Source organism: Nansenia antarctica (assembly GCF_963989245.1).
Source record: "Nansenia antarctica genome assembly, chromosome: 6".
Taxonomy (NCBI): Eukaryota; Metazoa; Chordata; class Actinopteri; order Argentiniformes; family Microstomatidae; genus Nansenia; species Nansenia antarctica.
In genome coordinates, this window is record NC_137676.1 from 51,144,326 (window position 1) to 51,165,181 (window position 20,856).

A 20,856-nucleotide genomic window follows, 5' to 3' on the forward strand; every position below is an offset into this window, starting at 1 on the left:
TCCGCAACCTGTCAGATGGTAGGTCCCGCCCCCAGCCTGTCAGATGGTAGGTCCCGCCCTTAAAGGTCACACACACAGACAGTCAGTGGAGGAGTGTATGACAGACAATCATTCTGAATAATAATAATAATAATAATAATAATAATAATAATAACAATAATAATAATACTTCATAAAATGCACTGTGAAATACACGAAAGAAACATTTCAGAGATTATTAAACCATTATATTATTAAAGGTCACACACACAGAGAGTCAGTGGAGGAGTGTATGACAGACAATCATTCTTAATAATAATAATAATAACAACAACAACAATAACAATAATAATAACAATAATAATAATAATACTTCATAAAATGCACTGTGACATACACGAAAGAAACATTTCAGAGATTATTAAACCATTATATTATTAAACAAACATTAGCCTACACACGGAGCGAGGTCAGAATGACAGTGAGCAGGCAGTACCTAGCAGCAAAGAGGTTAGAAAGTAGACTGCACTTAAAGATGTATGCCGACGCCGTCATAGCAGATATTTAAGCAAATAGTACTTTCAGAAACTGATGGGATACACAACTGTCTTGTATAGTTGTGTATTGCCTACCTAAGTCGTTATACCATTTTGTGTGTCCAATCCAATGTCTGTCTTGTACGCAATTTGTTTTAAGTATCTTGGTATTTCTGTAGCACTAATTATGACTAATTACACCAAAATCAATTCAATAAAAGCGATTCTGATTCTGATGTGTGTCTTGACAACATAAGAATGTCAACATATTTCTGAAGGCCAAAGGAGCTGGAGATCATCCACCATCAAATGATCCACCATCGCATGATTCACCATCACATAATGATTCACCAGGGAAACTTGTGGGACGCACTAATATCTCAGCCTCTGCTTCAAACGCCTACAGTGTAGCGTTCATCAGATCAACGCATCCGGGTACTTTGGCTCCCGTCATGTCCACGCCCCTTTTTGGGTGATAGAAGTGTAGAAGTTTGACTGGCGGTCAATGGACATTTCTGGTCTTTGCTACTTTAATCCGATAAAATAAGAAAACCGTAGTGCTTTTTAGATATTAGGAGGCCAAATCCGATGACCAGTTAGGCAAACTATTATATAGTGTCATTGCCGATCAATGATCGACGTCGTTATATAGAGAAAATGAATGAAATAGGGGTTGATTCATCAGAGCAGTCATACGTCATCTCCCTGTCATCAGGCATTTGTAGTTCTTCATTTTATTTGCAAGGATGACACGCAAATTCGTGAAGCGTTCCTTATTGCTAATTATTGAATATTTTATTGATTTCATTTTAGGGTTAGGGGTTATACGTATGTTACACAGACAAACATATATATATATATATATATATATATATATATATATATATATATATATATATATATATATACAGTAGATAGATAGATAGATAGAGATATATACTTACACACAGAAATACATACATGCACACAGGTACATATTCATGTGTGTGTGTGTGTGTGTGTGTGTGTGTGTGTGTGTGTGTGTGTGTGTGTGTGTGTGTGTGTGTGTGTGTGTGTGTATGTAGGATTTGTTGTAAGTCGCTTTGGATAAAACCAAGACCAAGGGATTTACTATCACTAGAGCTTTTGGTTAAGGTAAAGCACGACATACTGTACGTTCAGATGAGGACCCAGGAATATCATTGGACCTCGGATCGGATAGCCTAAATAGGCCTACCATAGGCCACCATGATTTGGTATCTGATCATTAAAGGCTGTAACAGCCTTCGTCACTATGAAACCTTGAGTCAACATCATGGAGACTACAAAACACATCACTTGTGGAGCAGCGCTGACACAGCCTTCTTTACCAAGCACCAAGCAGACAAGCTCATATAGCTCCTATTTTAGAAACTCTACACTGGCTTCCTGTTAAGTTCAGAATAGATTTCAAGATCCTTCTGCTTGTTTATAAAGCTCTCACTGGCATAGCACCAGAATATCTGAAAGACCTTTTGCTAGCATATCAGCCCAATAGAGCTCTCAGGTCTTCTGACGCTGGTTTTCTCTGTGTACCCCAAAAGAAGAGATTTGGTGAGACTGCATTCTCATTTGAAATATGTTCAAGTCAAGACTAAAAACCCATCTTTTTTAAAATATTGCCTTTAAATTACTAAATAATTAAATTATGATTATATAATGATTGGAGCACTTTGAGCTGCAACGTTTGCAGGAAAAGCGCCATACAAATAAAAAGTTATTATTACTATTATTATTATCCGTTTACTGTAGTTATATTACAAAGCATTGAGATGGGACAGTTCTGTTATTTTTGCCACCAAAATGCTAACTTTGATACACTTGGGTATCCATAAACCATAAAAGAGTTTTACTGAAAAGAAAAAGGGAAACAGCTAGAAGCAATATATGAAATCTGAAGCTTTATGTCTATACACAGTAATGTATAAGAAAAAGTTATTTAAACATGTGACAATGTGCTGTATGTTTCTACGTTGAACAGTTGTTGTAGAAAATGAACAAACAAATTAGTTTCATTAATTATATTAATTAATTTATATTAGTTGCTACTTGGTAGTTTTGAGTCATATTTCAACTAGTCTGATTGATTTCAACTAGACTGATTTGTGATTAATATAGATCAACTCTACAATTGAATAGGTCAACTCTACAATTTAGCTTAGTTATTTTGTCCCCCCCCCCCCCCCTCTCTCTCTCCAATGTCATTATTCATGTTAAATACATCTGCTGGAGAAGAAATTCCTCATGAAGCCCTACATAGGTTTGCTGACAAAATGGACCCTGGCTATGGACTGTGAGGTCACAATTGCCAAAGTGATGACAACCATGTAGAACATGCAGCTGGAGTTCTAGAATCCAGCAAGAGTACACATGCCGTTCATTTACCTGCAATTCATCTGTGAAGAGCTAGATAGATAAACGTTATTCGTTCTTTTCAACAACAAACAATTTAAGACATGAATCCTAGTGCGGCTATTCAATGGATGGCCTCCTTGTATGTAGGAGATCTCCACAGGGATACCACTGAGGAAATGCTGCATGAGAAATTCAGCCTTTCTGGCCCGATCGTCTCTACAAGGGTGTGCAGGGACATGCTAACACAACAATCTCTTGGGTATGCCTATGTCAACTTTCAACAGCAAGCTGACGCAGAGCGTGCCCTGGACACCATGAACTTTGATGTCGTCAATGGAAGACCTATGCGCATCATGTGGTCTCAGCGTGACCCTTCTCGGAGGAACAGTGGGGTCGGCAACATCTTTGTCAAGGATTTAGTGGAGACGTTCGACAGCAAGCACCTCTACGACACGTTCTCGGAGTTTGGGAGCATCCTTTCCTGCAAGGTAGCGTCTGACGAGAATGCTAATACTAAAGGCTATGGCTTTGTGCAGTATAACACCCAGGAGGCTGCTGAGAGAGCGATTAAGAGACTCAACGGCACGTTATTGAACGGCAGAAAAGTGTTCGTCGGACACTTCCAATCGCGCAAAGAACAAGAGGCTGAACTCGGATCCAGGGCCGGAGAGTTCACCAACGTGTACGTCAAGAACTTCGCAGAGGATATGGACGACCGACGCCTTCAGGAGAGGTTTGAAAGATTTGGACCAGTCCTGAGTGTCCGTGTCATGACCGATGACGCTGGTAAATCCATGGGTTTTGGATTTGTCGACTTCGAAAGGCATGAGGATGCCAAGAGGGCCGTTGATGAGATGAACGGCCAGGAGATAAATGGGAGGCGGGTCTACGTGGGCCGTGCCCAGAAGAGAGGAGAGCGCCAGACTGTGCTGAAGCGCCAGTTTGAGCAGATAAATCAGGGCCACAGGACCAGATACCAGGTGTGTGTGTATATGAACAAACATATACTGTATAAGAAAGCTCATAATCTTGGTAAGCATTGTTGATGTATTTGAGGCATGAAAAACATCTTAGTAAAACACAGTTTCTCTCTACCAGGGTGTCAATCTTTATGTCAAGAACTTGCACGATTGTTTGGACGACAAGCAGCTGCACAAAGAGTTCTCCCACTTTGGAACAATCACCAGCGCAAAGGTGATGACGGAGGGCGGACGCAGCAAGGGATTCGGCTTCGTGTGCTTCTCCTCCCCCGAGGACGCCACCAAGGCCGTGACCGAGATGAACGGCCGCATCGTGGCCACCAAGCCCCTGTACGTGGCCCTGGCCCAGGGCAAGGAGGAGCGCCAGGCTCGCGCAACCAACCAGCACATGCAGAGTGCGGCCAGCGGCTGCGCCGTTCCCAACCCAGGCATCAACCCCTACCAGGTCGCTCCCCCGCCTGGATTCTTCATGGCGGCCATCCCACAGGCCCAGAACTGTGCTGCACCGGACTTCACCAACCAGCTGGCTCAGCTGAGACCCACTCATCTCCTAGACACACCTCAGCACTTCCAGAACACGCCCACCAACGCCATGTGTCCGTCGGCTACCAGGCCTAAGACCTTCAACGCTACGAAGGCCACGCCCTCCCTGGTTCCCCCTATGATGACCTCTCAGCGCGCGGGTCAGTATATTTAGTGAAGTAACCCTGCCCCAAAAGAGCACTATCCAAACATTTGCCATAAATATCCCTTTGATTATGATTATCTTCCCTCTCAGCTACCCAGGCCTTGAGAAAGCACCCTGACAGTGCAGACGCAGCTACAGCACGGATGCACACTGTGCCCCGTAACAAGTACACAGCTGGTGTACACTACAAGCAAATGATAGGCGAGTCTATTTGTTTGTTTCAATGAATCCCCCATTAGGTTAGCATAATTACTGTTACTGATATTTATTCTCCCCCTCCCTCCAGGTGAGCGTCTCTTCTCATCTATCCACAGCATGCACCCCAGCATCGCTCCCAAGGTCACCGGCATGCTGCTGGAGATGGACAACTCTGACCTGCTCCACATGCTGGAGTCTCCACAGTTCCTGCGCTCCAAGGTGGATGAAGCGGTCGCTGCGCTGGAGGCCCACTGGGCTGAGGAGGCTGTTCAGAAATCTGGCCACATCCCAGTTTGAGTTTCAAGCGGCTAACGCGTAAAAAGGGGATGCAGACTTTGAAACCTACTTCACCGATAACTATGCAAAACGAATAAATGACCATCACAAAATGAAATCGATTGACTCAGCTATGTCTAAAAAAAGGGTAAGCTGTACCTCGATGATGAATGTAAAAGCACTGGTTGGACCAGATAGACCGACAACAAGGCCTCCTAGACCAGCAATGCACATCCCAGCTGGTCATGAAACAGAGGATGTGAAACAACTACTAGATCTTTAAACAGTTGTACTGAAACAGAGGATGTGAAACAACTACTAGATCTTTAAACAGTTGTACTGAAACAGAGGATGTGAAACAACTACTAGATCTTTAAACAGTTGTACTGAAACAGAGGATGTGAAACAACTACTAGATCTTTAAACAGTTGTACTGAAACAGAGGATGTGAAACAACTACTAGATCTTTAAACAGTTGTACTATTACGGCACAGACGTGCTCTATCAGGAAGTGTGTGAAGTCAGTCTATTACATCCCAATGTATACAAGAGTAAAACTCTTTGGCTTTGGTTCCTCAACATTATGAATGAATGAATGGTCTTTATTGTCATTGCTATAGTACAGGTACCAAACAACGAAATTTGGGAGGGGGGGCTCCCCTGGTGCTAGGAAAAAAAACTAAAAACAAGAAGGGAAAAGAGCTGGTTTACATAAATAAAGGCTATGTACACTATCCACTATACTATACTATACAAATAAAACACTGTGCTGTACTCTATGCTATGCTATACCTATTCTAACATTTCCTATCTCTGAACCTTATGTACCCGAGGGTTGTCATATTGCACATAGTGTTATTGCACATTCATTTAAAGTGTCGCAGTTTGCAGGTTTGAAATGTTCACAGTTGTGTTTCAGTATTGCACTTGATTTCAATCTAGTAGCTGCCATCAAATTGTCTAGATTGTCCAGGGCCTAGAACCTAGGTTACCTTAGGTGATTAAGGTCACAGTATAAAGATACCAGATGACATTAATACCTGTCTGTGTTGTGAGGCAGCGCCAGGCCGGCGGTGTAGATGGCGATGGCGGTGAGGACCACGGCCTCTGTCTCAGACACGGGGAAGTGCTCCACCGCCATCTCCTGGGAGCGGATGGGCAGGGTGTAGAGAGCCACGCCGGTCATGTGACTGATCACCACAGGGGTGAGGATAGACAGGACCCTCGGGCTGGAAGCCTGCTGCTGCTGGAGGAGCGAGGGGGGGGGGGAGAAGAGTTAAATAGACTAGAAGGGGTAAAAAAACAGACTTAAAATGGTGTACCATTGTGGATGAATTCAGGACATACAATGCATCAGACGGACGGACAGACAGACAGACAGACAGACAGACAGACAGACAGACAGGAGGATGTAACTGACCGGCTCCCCTTCTGCAAGGCCGTCCTGTGTCCCTGGAGGCGGGGCTCCTAGCTGACACCACAGGTCTAAGGCCTGCACTGCTGTCAAGGTCAGTCACAACAGCTAGGTGGGTATAATAATAATAATAATAATAATCCTGCTGGAACCATACTAAAAAATGTATGGACTCACTGCAATGTAAGTCGCTTTGGATAAAAGTGTCAGCTAAATGGCATATATTATTATTATTATATTATTATTATTATTATTATTAGGTGGACATTACGCTTACATCACCATCAACACACACATACATGACTGACTGACTGGTCATGAGTAAGGAGCGGAGACATTCTTGACCACCTGACCTGTCTCACTATCAAAGCTTATTCCCGAGGCTGCTAGCATACTTTCCTTACTTTAGCCTTACTTTCCTGTCTATCTTCACAATCTCTATCCAATAAAATGAAAAATATGAGTGGGACTGCCTCACTCAAAAAATAACCTTTAAAAAAAAGGAAAAGAAAAGAGAGATTAAGAGTAGCCTACCTAAGAAAAATATGCTTGGTGTAAGATTCAAATGAACAGTCCCAAGGGTCAGTGGCTCTTCAGATAACATATTTAAGAAGTAATAACAATAAAGCAATCATTGAGTCAATCAATCTGACAGGTAGGACACACAAATCATAAGAAGTTACAACAATGGTTTTAACCAAACTACTAATTTATTAATTAAACTGTACCTGCTAGTTCCGATCCAGATAGACTGAAGTATGACTGCCGCTGTAGCCTAAAGTATCCCAGTTTTATAAATAAAACACATGTTTATACACTCTACATACAAGTTGTTGCCATAGGCAAAAATGTAAATATAAGTGGGTGGAGTAGAAAGACGGTAAATAACGCGCATTACATAATTTACCCAACAGGGGGCGACTGTAGTTTTGCTCCTTCCAAGCTGCGGTCACGCTGTCAGCAGTCGCCGGCTCCCAGGCTCTGAAACTAGTCCTCAAACATGAAGATCTGGGCATCAGAACACATATTCAAGTGAGTTATTATTTACTTGACTAATAGTTCATGGAGTGTTCCATTTTAATATGTAATGGATATTGCTGTAATGGATAAGTTTGACGGCAGCTTGCTAGCTGAAGTGTTTTGACATTAGCTAGCAGATAGCATACTTGCTAGCTAGCTAGTTGGTGTTCTGGTGATAGTTAGCTGTCTGCTCTGTCAAAACCGCATGAGTGTCAGATAACAGAGCCAACATGTCCAACCTATTCCTTGTCCGTTCTTGTGTAATACATGTAATGGCACCGAGCTTGTGTGCCTTGTACACACACCCGTCTGTCATAATTAAAGTCCAACATAGATTGCCGCCCATGAGAAATGATGCAAATGAATGTAGTTAGCTAGCTAGCCAGCTAACGGTCTATGATAACCAGCTTCCTAAAGGACAAGCTTCTGCAATCACGCGAACTTTCCAGCTGGTCACCCTTCTAGTCGGTAGAAAGTCACGCGATTCACGCGCTTGTAAAGTACTTTTGCCTGATCATGGGAATGTATTCTGTGTTTTTACCGAATATCACCCCAATGCATCATATCGTATGTACTGCGCGCGGTATTACATAACAAGTTCCACATCAGGGATTGTATCGTCTGTACAAGGTTGAATCATAAATCATATTGCAGTACTTGTACACTAATTACAGCGAAATTGGGGTGGTGGCAAATAACCATGTTATTTTTGCACTGTCTGAGATGTATCAATAAAGATTTAGCTACGAATATTCACACTACAATAAACGGGTGACTACTAGTACAAGTAGACAATGGTGGTGTTGACAGGTGTGTGCATAACACTATCATCGTAATTAAGCTATGCCTTTGTTTACAAATAACATTGATTGACAATGTATACAGATATGAATGTTCTGGACAAACTTAAAGGACAACATGCTCAAGGTCAAATATGTTCCCTTCACCTATTTACCAATAATATAGTAATAAACCTCAACAATAAACGTTTTAGAGGAATGAGGAAATGCACATAACAATGTGCAGAACCAAAACCCAGACACCTTTGCTGTGTCACATTACATTCCTTCTGCATTACGACGACCATTTTAATCCCAAAATGACCTGAATAGAAAAGCCTCTATTCACCGTAACCAGTTTATTAAACAGATGCATGGAGTAGAAGTCTGTGACCCATAGGGCAGGAGCCTATCTGCTGTTTCCATAGCATGAGGCGGCTTTATGTACAAGTACACTCCCTGGACATGACGCTGGTATGAGTGCCAAGCAGGGAGCCATCGGGTAACATTCTTATAGTCTTTGGTATGACTGGGCCAGGGATCGAATTCACAACCTCCCAGTCTAACCGCAAGGCCACTGAGCTGGTATAAAACAGATGTGTAGAAAGAGCAAAACAACCAGAAGTAGAAACAAATTCGCGACTTTCATATTATGAAGATAATTCAATATTAATCTTGTCATGTTGACGTCTGTCTCCACAGGCACAGCAAATACAAAGAAAATAGACTGTCAGAGCAGTCCTCTGTTCTCCAGCTCCAGCGTCCAGTCACTCATATGTTCTCTGTTTTTCCTCCTCTTCCCCAGCCACCCTTGGGAGACGGTGACCAAGGCGGCGATGCAAAAGTACCCCAACCCCATGAACCCCAGTGTGTACGGGGTAGACGTGTTGGACAGACGCGTGGACACACAGGGGAGGCTACACAGCAACAGACTACTCAGCACAGAGTGGGGACTGCCGTCCTTGGCCAAGACTGTAAGTCTATAGACAATACATAAGTGAAAGCCACACACGCTTTACTATGCAGGTAGTTTGGTTAGAATGCCTTTGTCAGGTTCAAAATCTGTTAGCTGCAAACACTGGTCTTGATATTGTTTTAATATATTCAAGGGGCCTTGTCAATCAGTTTATTTAGAAATGTAGTTGCCTATATTTAGGATTGCTGTTGAATGACGCTCCTTTTAAAGGGATAGTTCACCCAAATTCTAAAATCATAATATTTGGTTCCTTATTCTGAAAGGAGTCTATGGACAAGGACAGACTTCAATTCACACGTTGGTTCTGTTTACTGGGCACTGACAAGGAACCAAATATGTACTTTTGTAATCTATCCCTTTAAGTGAATTGGGGAAGCAGGTTAAACTCTGAGTCGTTATATTTAACTGTTCTCAGGGTAGTTGAACGATATTAAGTGGTGCCATGACCTTGGGCCAAACAGGTCGTTTATTGCTGACAGTCTGTCTGCTAGATAAACAATTCTCAGGCCTTGAAGCTTGTATAAGTAAAGCTGTGTGTTGGGTTTTGTCTGTGATGATAACATTTTGTTTTTGTTGTCTTTTTAGATGTTTGGTGTAACAAGAACGTGCACGTACATCCAGGAACATTCTGTAGTGGACCCCAAAGAACAGACGTTTGAGCTCCAATCTACTAATGTGAGTTAATGTTAAACAGCCGTCAAGCTGCCACAAAGGGCAGTGTTGCTTCCTCGCACTCTTGAAATCACGCAAGTCTCAACAACCGTGTCCTCTGTATTGCCAACATGCATGACTGTCATTGAATGACCTCATTTGTTAACCAGCTACACCACCGAAAAGCTTGCAATTAGATGGTGCGTATCTGGGGGTTACGGTATTTCAACTCAAAGAGTTTACCGTCTCAACTCTTACATTGGCAACCCCTGCTGGTAGATACTCTGTGGATACTGTATAGTGGTGTATAAAGCTGATATCGATACAAACAGACACTGATGCAGTACACTCTTTTGCTTTCAGATTTCCTTTACTAACATAGTATCTGTAGACGAGAAGCTGACGTATAGGCCGCACCCGCAGGATCCTGAAAAGTAAGTGATCGATTTATCGGTTTCTTTGATTGATTGATCTCTTTACAGTAGGATGGATGTGATATGGCAAATTGTATAATGTCGACAAAATGTGATTATGGTTATCCTCAGCATGTATATGAGATTCAGAGCTGTAATGTTTTTGTTTGTTTGTTTATTTGTTTGTTTACCCTTCACTTTAGAACTGTGCTGACACAGGAGGCTATGATCACTGTAAAAGGAATTAGTCTAAGCAGTTACCTTGAGGGACTCATGGCCAAAACCATCTCAAACAACGCAAACAAAGTACGTTCTCTCTCTCTCATTTGCTGTCTCTCACATCTCTCATCAGCCTGGTTGAAATATTCACGAATGCAAATATATGAATTTGATGATAATAAATGTCTCCCATCACTTATCAATGCTACGGTAATCACTCCCAAGATCCATAGTTGTTTTACCATAATAGTGCTGTCATCTTTAACCCCTTAGTGACCTCTGTTGTTAATGTGACCCTCAGGGACGGGAGGCGATGGAATGGGTCATCAGGCGGCTGAACACAGAGATTGAAGACCTAGCAGCCACAGCACGTGGAACCATGCGCGTTCCCATGGCAGCCGCCGCCTCTGCAGACAAATGATGCCACCCTCCATCTTGAATATGGGACCCACAGACACTTTCCTCTCAAAGGGGACACCACCTCTAAAAAGGGGACACCACCTCATCCACCAGAACAGCCACTTCCTGTTACCTGCGTCTTTGGCTCACATTCATTGTGATGTCAGAAGTAACTCTCCCCTCCCGACGGCAGACTTGTCTCCCTGTATTGATTACAAGCAAGGGTACACAACTCTGTCAGAACAGAGGGAAGACGCTGGCTGATAATTAATAATAAACAGGGTTGCACTGGAGGCTCATGGGATTTGTAGTCTTCTATTCAAAAGTTTTAATTCACACCGTGCCTCAGCCATGCCATCAGGATTCTATTTATTATTTTAGCTCTTCTCATAGTGTCAATTTATTACATCTATAAACTTCTTAAGGATCGACTTTAACATAATTTAACAAGTAATATAACATAGCTATGCAAGCGATATGTTATCTGTAAACGGCATACTTTTCGTACTTTTTCAGTCAACAATTCAGTTTTTGTTTGTTTCGGTCTGTGCTCTTATATTTGTGGAGCGGTGTATAAAGGTAACTTATGTATTCAAGAATGTGAATGTCAAGGACTTTAACTTATTGTTATCGCACTTATTTTGTTTTACATATTTTACACTTTTTCTGACAAAGTACCACCATTGTCTTGGTAAGATGTTTATGTGAGCTTGGGAAGCATTGAACTGATGTCTGTGTTAACATTCACAACAGTGTGTTATTCCCACAACAATGGTGTTACGTACTCTTAATGTTCACTGTCAACATATAGGAAAAGCTCCAGTATGGGTACGTTCAGGATCACTCAACAGTTTCTATTGGTTTTGAACAGCAGAATAGGCCAACTTGAATAACTTGTTGCAAAATAGCAACCAAGCAGGAATTAATGAAAAAGAAGATGCAAACTATTTAGCAACTATGTTGCTAACATTTACTGCCCAATTTCTTTTCCTGAATATACCTCTAATGCATTGTGTTTCATGGTGTCATTGAACAGTATTTGCATGTGTTTTAGAAGCTCTTCTCAGTGGTGTAAAGGTTTACCAGGACCTTTCTCACTTTAACATTACACTTGATAGAGGTAGTACTAATTTCATTTCTCCATCCAGTCCAGTAAGGTGCTATTTAATTAACCATACCCTGTCTGTTCTACAGAATGCTGTTCATATCAGAACACCCCCCCCTCCCCCGCTTTAATAGTTCAACTCTTGTTGTGTTCCTTTTGTCTCCTTGTGTCAAGGTTAGGCTAACTTTGTGGGGTCAATGCCATCCACCCAGATAACAGTTTCATGAATGAAGGTTAATGCAATGCAGAACATTTTGAAAAAGGGCTGTACAAAATGCTCTACTACTATACTAAATTGGGAGTACACATTCCAAGAATGTGCAAGTGGAACCTGAAGGAAATGAAATGAAAATAACCCTCATCATGAAATGAAATAAAAAAGTTGTTTCATGAACCTGCCTGTGTCACTTACAGTGCATCTGGAAAGTATTCACACTTTTTCCACATTTTGTTATGTTACAGCCAAAATGGATTACATTTGTTTTTGTTCTCAAAACCTACACGCAATACCCCATAATGACAAAGTGAATTATCGTCAAATGTATTCAAAATAAAACACTCATATCACATGTCGGCCTACATAAGTATTCACTCCCTTTGCTATGACACTCAAAATTGAGCTCAGGTGCATCATGTTTCCACTGATCATCCTTGAGATGTTTCCACAACTTGATTGGAGTCCACCTGTGGTAAATTCAATTGATTGGACATGATTTGGAAAGGCACACATCTGTCTATATAAGGTCCCACAGTTGACAGTGCATGTCAGAGCACAAACCAAGCCATGAAGTCAAAGGAATTGTCTGTAGACCTCTGAGACAGGATTGTATCATGGCACAGATCTGGGGAAGGGTACAAAAAAATGTCTGCAGCATTGAAGGTCCCAACGAGCACAGTGGTCTCCATCATTCATAAATGGAAGAAGTTTGGAACCACCAGGACTCTTCCTAGAGCTGGCCGCCCGGCCAAATTGAGCAATCAGGGGAGAAGGGCCTTGGTCAGGGAGGTGACCCAAGAACCCGATGGTCACTCGGACAGAGCTTCAGCGTTCCTCTGTGGAGATGGAAGAACTTCCAGAAGGACAACTATCTCTGCAGCCTTCCACCAATCAGGCCTTTATGGCAGAGTGGCCAGACGGAAGCCACTCCTCAGTAAAAGGCACATGACAGTGCGCTTGGAGTTTGCCAAAAGGCACCTAAAGGACTCTCAGACCATGAGAAGGGAAATTCTCTGGTCTGATGAAACCAAGATTAAACTTTTTGGCCTGAATGCCAAGCGTCATGTCTGGAGGAAACCAGGCACCGCTCATCACCTGGCCAATACCATCCCTACAGTGAAGCATGGTGGTGGCATCATCATGCTGTGGGGATGTTTTTCAGCGGCAGGAACTGGGAGACTAGTCAGGATCGAGGGAAAGATGAATGCAACAATGTACAGAGCTCTCTGGGGCGAAGGTTCACCTTCCAACAGGACAACGACCCTAAGCACACAGCAAAGATTACAAAGGAGCGGCTTCAGGACAAGTCTGTGAATGTCCTTGAGTGGCCCAGCCAGAGCCCAGACTTGAACCTGATTGAACATCTCTGGAGAGATCTGAAAATGTCTGTGCACCGATGCTCCCCATCTAACCTGATGGAGCTTGAGAGGATCTGCAAAGAAGAATGGGAGAAACTGCCCAAAAATAGATGTGCCAAGCTTGTAGCATCATGCTCAAGAAGACTTGAGGCTGTAATTGCTGCCAAAGGTGCTTCAACAAAGTATTGAGCAAAGGGTGTGAATACTTATGTACATGTTATATTTTAGTATTTTATTTTTAGTATATTTGCAAAGATTTAAAATAAATAAATAAATAAAACGTTTCCACTTTGTCATTATGTAGAATTTAGATTTTTTAAAAAATCCATTTTGGAATAAGGCTGTAACATACCATGTGGAAAAAGTGAAGGGGTGTGAATACTTTCCAGATGCACTGTAGATGATCTACCAAGCAGATAACAACAACGACACAAACTATTAAAAGTTCAAGCTTGTGTATGTGTATGTTCTGCTTAGTTTCACCTTGGCATAGTTGAGAACTGGAATCTCTGGGCTCGACTCTGGCTCGACTAGTTCTGTCTGATGGACACTTCAGCTCATGTGTTTCCCATGGACAGCATGTTTTAACAAAATTATAAATACAACTTCTAGTAAAAAGCAACATATGACTTTAATGATATTACATCCTCACAGCTCTGACCTTCTCAGTTTGTTATTGATTGACAGTGTTTAGTTTAGGCAGTTTAGTGGTGTCAAAAAGGTACAGTCAGTTATTTTTAGCAGTATTTAATTGTGCCTGATGAAGGTCTACGACCTAAAGATCGCAATGAACAAATTGCAAGATCATTATAGAAGAAGCAGTTGATCTGATTATTATGAGTAATCTGTCATAGATCGACTAGAAATCAGAAAACAAAGCTGAAAATAGAGTCTTGTTTGATGACCATGACGTAGTCAGGGGAACCCCCCTCCGTACAGGCAGCCGCACTCTATGCAGATGAAAACTGGACGTCTGATGCAATGGCTATAAACCCCTGTAGAAGCAATTAGTTAGTGAGTGTCCACACACACACACACACACACACACACACACACACACACACACACACACACACACACGCACACTTGTAGAAAATATAGCTTAAACCATAGATACATGTACATAGTCAGTTACATGTAGGCTATGTACTGTATGTCAGTGGAGGTAGGAGGTAGAAAGTGGAATCAGGAATGGTATCAAACATGATACCATTTCTTATCCCATTCCATGCTTTACAATGAGCTTGTCCTCTGATTTCTACCTCCAACAGTCTCCCCTGATGTTTATGTACAGTAAACATGCACCAGAGGACAGTTCTATCAGTGTGTGAGACACAGACCTTCTCCACCTTCAGGGCAGGGTTCACCAGCATGCTGGGTAAAGGAATGCCGTTTGTCAGTTTGTCTGAAACAGCAGAACGCACCAGTGGTTCAGGGTAACACACTATAACAGTGATGATACCAGTTACAAGCCCAGATATAGCCAATTATAGCCTGTCGTAAATCTACACTACATGTTTGAATGTTTGTTTCTTTGTTTCTTTGTTTGTTTATTAGGATCCCCATTAGCTAATGCCATGATATTAGCTAGTCTTTCTGGCATGACACCTGGCACAATGAGCTGTTTGATGAGGTATATTGATATTAAATAGGAGTATGAATTGTACTTCTTCAGCACTGCATAATTATATGTTTCTTCTTACCATTCAGTTTAGTTACTAATACTTTTATTCCCATCTTTGCAACACCCTCCAGGGACGCAGTCTGGAAAAACATAATATGTAGTTATAGTCACCATTTCATATCATATATATACATATACATGTCTTCCTCAATGATGTACTGGGTTGAGCAGTAAGCTCCTGTCAGTATTACTGTATGTCAAATTGAATACATTGTCTTTGCACCATCATACCTGAAATGGCCCCACTTCAGTTGCTGCCAGTGTCAGGGTGAAGCTAGAGAATGGAGAGTTGTGTTACTCCACGAACTTACAGGCATAATTCATTCATGTCATATTGATATTTCATATTCATATAATCACATGATTAGTTTGGCTTTACTTGCTTAGCTCCATAGTTGCCTTGATCTTCCTCTCTGACAGCATTATTTTCCCAGTGAAGCTTGAGTCCTGCAGGAGATGACATGATTTTAATTCATAAAAGATTTGTTCATGGCACAGAATACAGTCTGAGAGTGTATTGTGTGGTATACACATTTCACTCAGATAGACAAAAAATAACATAAAATAAATTATCAACCAAGTTGTGTGACACACGAAAAAAGCATTCAATCATGTATTCATTCATTAATTTGTTCATCTTCCTGTTAAGTTCAGAATAGATTTCAAGATCCTTCTGCTTGTTTATAAAGCTCTCACTGGAACAGCACCAGCATATCTGAAAGACCTTTTGTTAGCATATCAGCACATTAGAGCTCTCAGGTCTTCTGAAGCTGTCTTTCTCTGTATACCACATGGACAAAAGAGGAGATTTGGTGAGGCTGCATTCTCATTTTATGCACCCAAATTGTGGAATGCACTGCCAGTTTACATTAGGGATGCAAGCTCAGCAAATATCTTAAACTCAAGACTAAAAACCATTTTTTAAAAATATTTCCTTTAAATTAAAAAATAATTAAATTATGATTATATAATGATTAAAGCATTTTGAGCTGCAACGTTTGCCGGAAAAGTGCTATACAAATAACACTTATTATTATTAGTTATTAGTATCCAATCATTCTTCCATTCATTCATTCATTCATTCATTCATTCATTCATTCATTCATGTATTCACTGTATAGTCCACTGCCCAGGAATTACAGTATTACTCACAGTATTAAGTGTGAAGAGCGGAGCCAGTGTAGCATTAGGAAAGATGGCGAAGGCCTTCACTGCACCCAGGAACTCCAGCGTCACTCCGTCAGGTATGAAGGAGAACATGGGAACATCCCTGGCGTAAACCTTCAGCAGCATCAACATATTGGGAAACAGCTTGGGAAGCTGAGAGAAAGGACATGGCGAAAGTATTCAGATTTATTACAACTTGAACAGTACTTTTCACCACTAGATGGCAGTAGAACCAAGTCTACATGGTTCTGAAATAGTGAAGTATGTGGTAGTTGTCCTAAGAAGCTGATGTTGGGTCAGTTTTGTGTTCCACAGAAGTGATCTTTTACCTGAGGGATGAGAGTTCCAAATGAGCTAGTGTTGAGATGGAATGGAGAGCTGGAGGGGATCTGAGATGAAGAAAGGAGATACTGATATCTCAAATACTGATCTGACCTCTTCAGCTTGCATTCTTAGACTGAACGGAGTAAGATGACTGAAGGCGGACAGATAGATAGACAGACAGACAGACAGACAGACAAATAGACAGGCAGGCGGACAGACAAATAGACAGACAGGCAGGCAGACAGACAGACAGACCGACCGACCGACCGACAGACAGACAGACAGATAGACAGACAGACAACAGACAGGCAGGCAGGCAGGCAGGCAGGCAGACAGGCAGGCAGGCAGACATTATGCGCACACACATACACACGCTCACCATGCTGTCGTTGATGTCGGCCTGCAGGAGTCCAGCAGAGAAGTAGGCGTAGGAGGCAGAGTTGACTGTGAACTCAGACAGGCCCAGAGACAGCATGTACTGTCCCTGCTGAGGCAGCTCAAAGGGCTGGGCCTTAAACGGCGGGTCTGTGTGACTCTGGACACTGTAGAACTCACCCTAGAAACAGAATACACCAGATCTGAGCAGGGCTATGGGTTTGAGTACAATGGGAGGGAGGATTCTGCTGCTCCTTCAAAGCATGATACTGATACTGACATCCTCACACCAGGGGAGGCTGGTGGAGGTAGAAATCAGAGGACGGACTCATTGTAACATACGTGTTTGATACCATTCCCCATTCCATTACAATGAGCCCATCCTCCACTAGCCTCACCTGTCTCGCACTTCAGCTCATATGTAAAACTAAGGTGAAAAACAACATAACTTGACATAACCGGGGGGTTACAGCTACCTTGAGATCCATTCCCAGGCTTGAGGCATCCATGCGGGGGGAGTTGGTGAGAGGAAGGTCCACAACTAGAGCTGGATTCACCTGGAAGGAGACTATTGAACGCCACAACACCGTGAACACCAAGTTGGAGCTAATAGTTGAACATTTTGGGACATTCAAGGGAGGATGGTGGTGGTAGAAACCGGAGGACAGGCTCATTGTAATGCTGTTTGATACCATTCCTTATTCCATTCCATGCATTACAATGAGCCCGATTTCTGCCTCCACCAACTTCCCCTGATTGAAATGTCAGTGTTCTTGCGGCTTACTGCTGCAATACCTTGCATCACAGCTAGGCGTCCCTCCAAGTCTGTAACATGGTCCTCTATAGCTGGGCAGATCTACACAGTGGTCATTCACACAGTTGGTTAACTAAACACAGCATCTGCTCATTTCCTGAGGTTTTCATTCATCAGGTACATGATAAATATGTTGTAAGAAATGAATAGATGATAAACAGGGGTGGCTGTTGGAGGTAGAAATCGGAGGACGGACTCATTGTAATGCATGGAATGGAATAAGGAGTGATATGGTATCAAATACATGGATACCATTCCTCATTCCATGCCATGCATTACAATGAGCCTGTCCTCTGATTTCTACCTCCACCAGCCTCCCCTGATTATAAATGATACATAAATAAACCATGACTCACTTTCTCCTCAATTTCGTCTTTGATGTGACTCCGGTACCAGTTCACGAAGGGCTGGAAGATAATACTGGTAATAAAGAGTCAACAAGTTATAACGATGGCTATGAACATTCTTTCTTTCTCTCTCTCTCTCAATTCAACTCAATTCAATTAAAATGGGCTTTATTGGCATGGGACAAATTATGTTTACGTTGCTATAAGCGTACTCTCTCTCTCTCACGCATCAGGGGAGGCTGGTGAAGGTGGAAATCGGAGGACGGACTCATTATAATGCATGGAATAGCACGTATTTGTATATTGTATAACCTACCTGCCACCTCCATGGAAGTCCATCCTGACACCACCGATGGCAGAGTCACAGCTGAGGCTGGTGATGGATGGACGGCCTTCCATGTCACTCCCCAGCTGCACCACCAACGTCACATCTATGTTGAACAGTGCCAGGTCAAACGAACCACCATCACGTCTGTCAACAAGAGTAGGGTAGGGTATAGTAGGGTACGGTGCGGTAGGATACAGTAGGATAGAGTACAGTAGGGTAGAGTATGCTAGGGTAGGGTAGAGTAGAGTAGAGTAGGGTAGAGTACGGTAGGGTAGAGTAGGGTAGGATGGAGTAAAGTAGGGTAGAGTACGGTAGAGTAGCTTTTGGTTGGTTAAAGTAAAGTAGAGTAGAGTAAGGTATGGTAGGGTAGAGTAGAGTAAGGTAGGGTAGGGTAGAGTAGAGTAAGGTAGGGTAGGGTAGAGTAGTGTAGGGTAGTGTCAAGTAGGATAGAGTATGGTAGGGTGGGGTAGAGTAGTATAGAATAGAATAGAATAGAATAGAATAGAATAGAATAACGGTACATATGAGCTTGTGAGGTAACTCTCTTAGGTTGAGAATGAGGAAGAGCCTTTGAATGATCTACTGCAGGAACTTGGGAGCAGGGGATGCTGGTGGAGGTAGAACACTGACTATTTGTCATTCTATTCCATGCATTACAAGGAGCCCACTCCTCATTCCATTCCATGCATTACCATGAGCCTGTCCTCTACCTCCACCAGCCTCCACTGCTAGGGATACTTCTCTGGCTGCATGCCTCAGAAGAAACCCAGAAGACTCTCTCAGTTCCCCTTGTACAGCTGGTTAAAACAGAAGTAGCCCAAACTGTGTGCATTTGATAGACAGTTCACTTCATTTTAACAGAATCACTCACATGATGCCAAAGTGTGTGTTCCACCTCCCCTGCAAAGCGATGCTGAGACCACTGACCACCATCTTTAGTGACGTGTCCTGAGAGAAGTCCACCGAGGGTTCTGGGAAGTCACAGCGGGTCACTGTGATCCTGCAAAGGATACACAATTAGACTGAGATAAGATACACAATTAGACTGAGATAAGATACACAGTTAGACTGAGATAAGATACACAGTTAGACTGAGATAAGATACACAGCTAGACTGAGATTGTCTTGGGACCGAAATTGACACCAATAATTTCCTGTGACCCCAACAACTTGCTAACACATAATGATGATGTTCAAGTGTATTTTATAATCACCTAAAAGATGTTGTTAGTGGTTGGATTCAAATCTCAAAATACTGCAATATTGGCTACAGGTGCAATGCACATATGACACGTTGTAGTCTTTTGGTATGCATATCGGCAACAAATCAAAATGGTCTGACCAAAACCAAAGAATGGTTTTCTTTTGAAACACGGAACTACATTTCAATGTTGTTTAAAATCACAATACAAACTCGCTAGTCAAGCCAAAATACTGCAACGCAATGGATTCGGTGAGTAATCCCCACTGCTACCTAGTTAACTATAACACTACTTTACATTGTTAGCAGACTCACAAAACAAGCTCTGTTAGTTGATTAGAGATGTGTCATTGATTTTCAACAATGCAGAAATGTATTCACATTTTTCGAAAGAAACGTCTGATCATTACATCAGATCCCGATATGCGGACCAAAGCATTAGAACGTGACACACATATGTTGTTTGTCTTCATATGAAATGTGAAAAATGTTTGTGTCTTATTTATCAAATAGAGATTAGTTCATTTTTCTCTGGGGACCCAATTTGAAATCAGGGGACCCCGGGGGTCCGGCCCCAAATTTGAGATCTGCTGGTACATTGTGTGTTAAACAAATAGCTGTGAGAAAATCATGATACAATAATAATATGACCATAAGGTCGAAGGTCAGTTTAGGCAGTCTGGGCTGAGCAGTAGTGGTTTTATGTTATAGATGCTACAATATTGGTTACCCGCTGAGTACGTAGTCCACAGTCCCCAGCATCCCGAGGCGAAATCCACCCTTGATATCCGGGATAGATGCATTTCCTATCCTGTCCTGCATCCAGCCTGCCCCCACATGCGTCCCTGGTGGTAGACACACACAACAAGTAGTCAGCTTTCTCTGCTTTATTAATGTTTTTCATAGTTATTGAGGATTCTGTGTTTTGCTTACCATATTCAAGTTCTTTCTATGCTCTATCGACTGTATAAGGTTGTATGAATATATCAAAGGCCATTATGTACAGTAACGCAGGGTGCTACAAGTTAAGAGATC

The 20,856-nt window shown here is 42.2% G+C and overlaps 3 protein-coding genes across 3 annotated transcripts; 2 read left to right on the forward strand and 1 right to left on the reverse strand.

Moving 5' to 3' along the window:
- Positions 1-2,989: 2,989 nt before the first annotated feature.
- On the forward strand, positions 2,990-4,565 carry LOC308160682 (polyadenylate-binding protein 1A-like; the record flags this gene model as incomplete). Its single annotated transcript, XM_080534625.1, has 2 exons — positions 2,990-3,868; positions 3,987-4,565. 2 exons carry the CDS (start codon positions 2,990-2,992, stop codon positions 4,563-4,565), a joined length of 1,458 nt encoding a protein of 485 aa, XP_080390751.1.
- Positions 4,566-7,389: 2,824 nt separating this feature from the next.
- Positions 7,390-12,514, forward strand: LOC308161169 (PRELI domain containing protein 3B-like). The gene is made up of 6 exons (XM_080535144.1): positions 7,390-7,476; positions 9,049-9,217; positions 9,805-9,894; positions 10,234-10,304; positions 10,487-10,589; positions 10,804-12,514. Exons 1-6 carry the CDS (start codon positions 7,445-7,447, stop codon positions 10,921-10,923), a joined length of 585 nt encoding a protein of 194 aa, XP_080391270.1. The 5' UTR covers positions 7,390-7,444; the 3' UTR covers positions 10,924-12,514.
- Positions 12,515-15,640: 3,126 nt separating this feature from the next.
- Positions 15,641-20,583, reverse strand: bpifcl (BPI fold containing family C, like; the record flags this gene model as incomplete). The annotated part of the gene is made up of 10 exons (XM_080534626.1): positions 15,641-15,712; positions 16,418-16,585; positions 16,762-16,821; positions 17,136-17,312; positions 17,608-17,699; positions 17,927-17,987; positions 18,302-18,365; positions 18,609-18,764; positions 19,492-19,620; positions 20,552-20,583. The coding sequence occupies 10 exons, from the start codon at positions 20,581-20,583 to the stop codon at positions 15,641-15,643; spliced, it is 1,011 nt and encodes a 336-aa protein (XP_080390752.1).
- Positions 20,584-20,856: the final 273 nt, after the last annotated feature.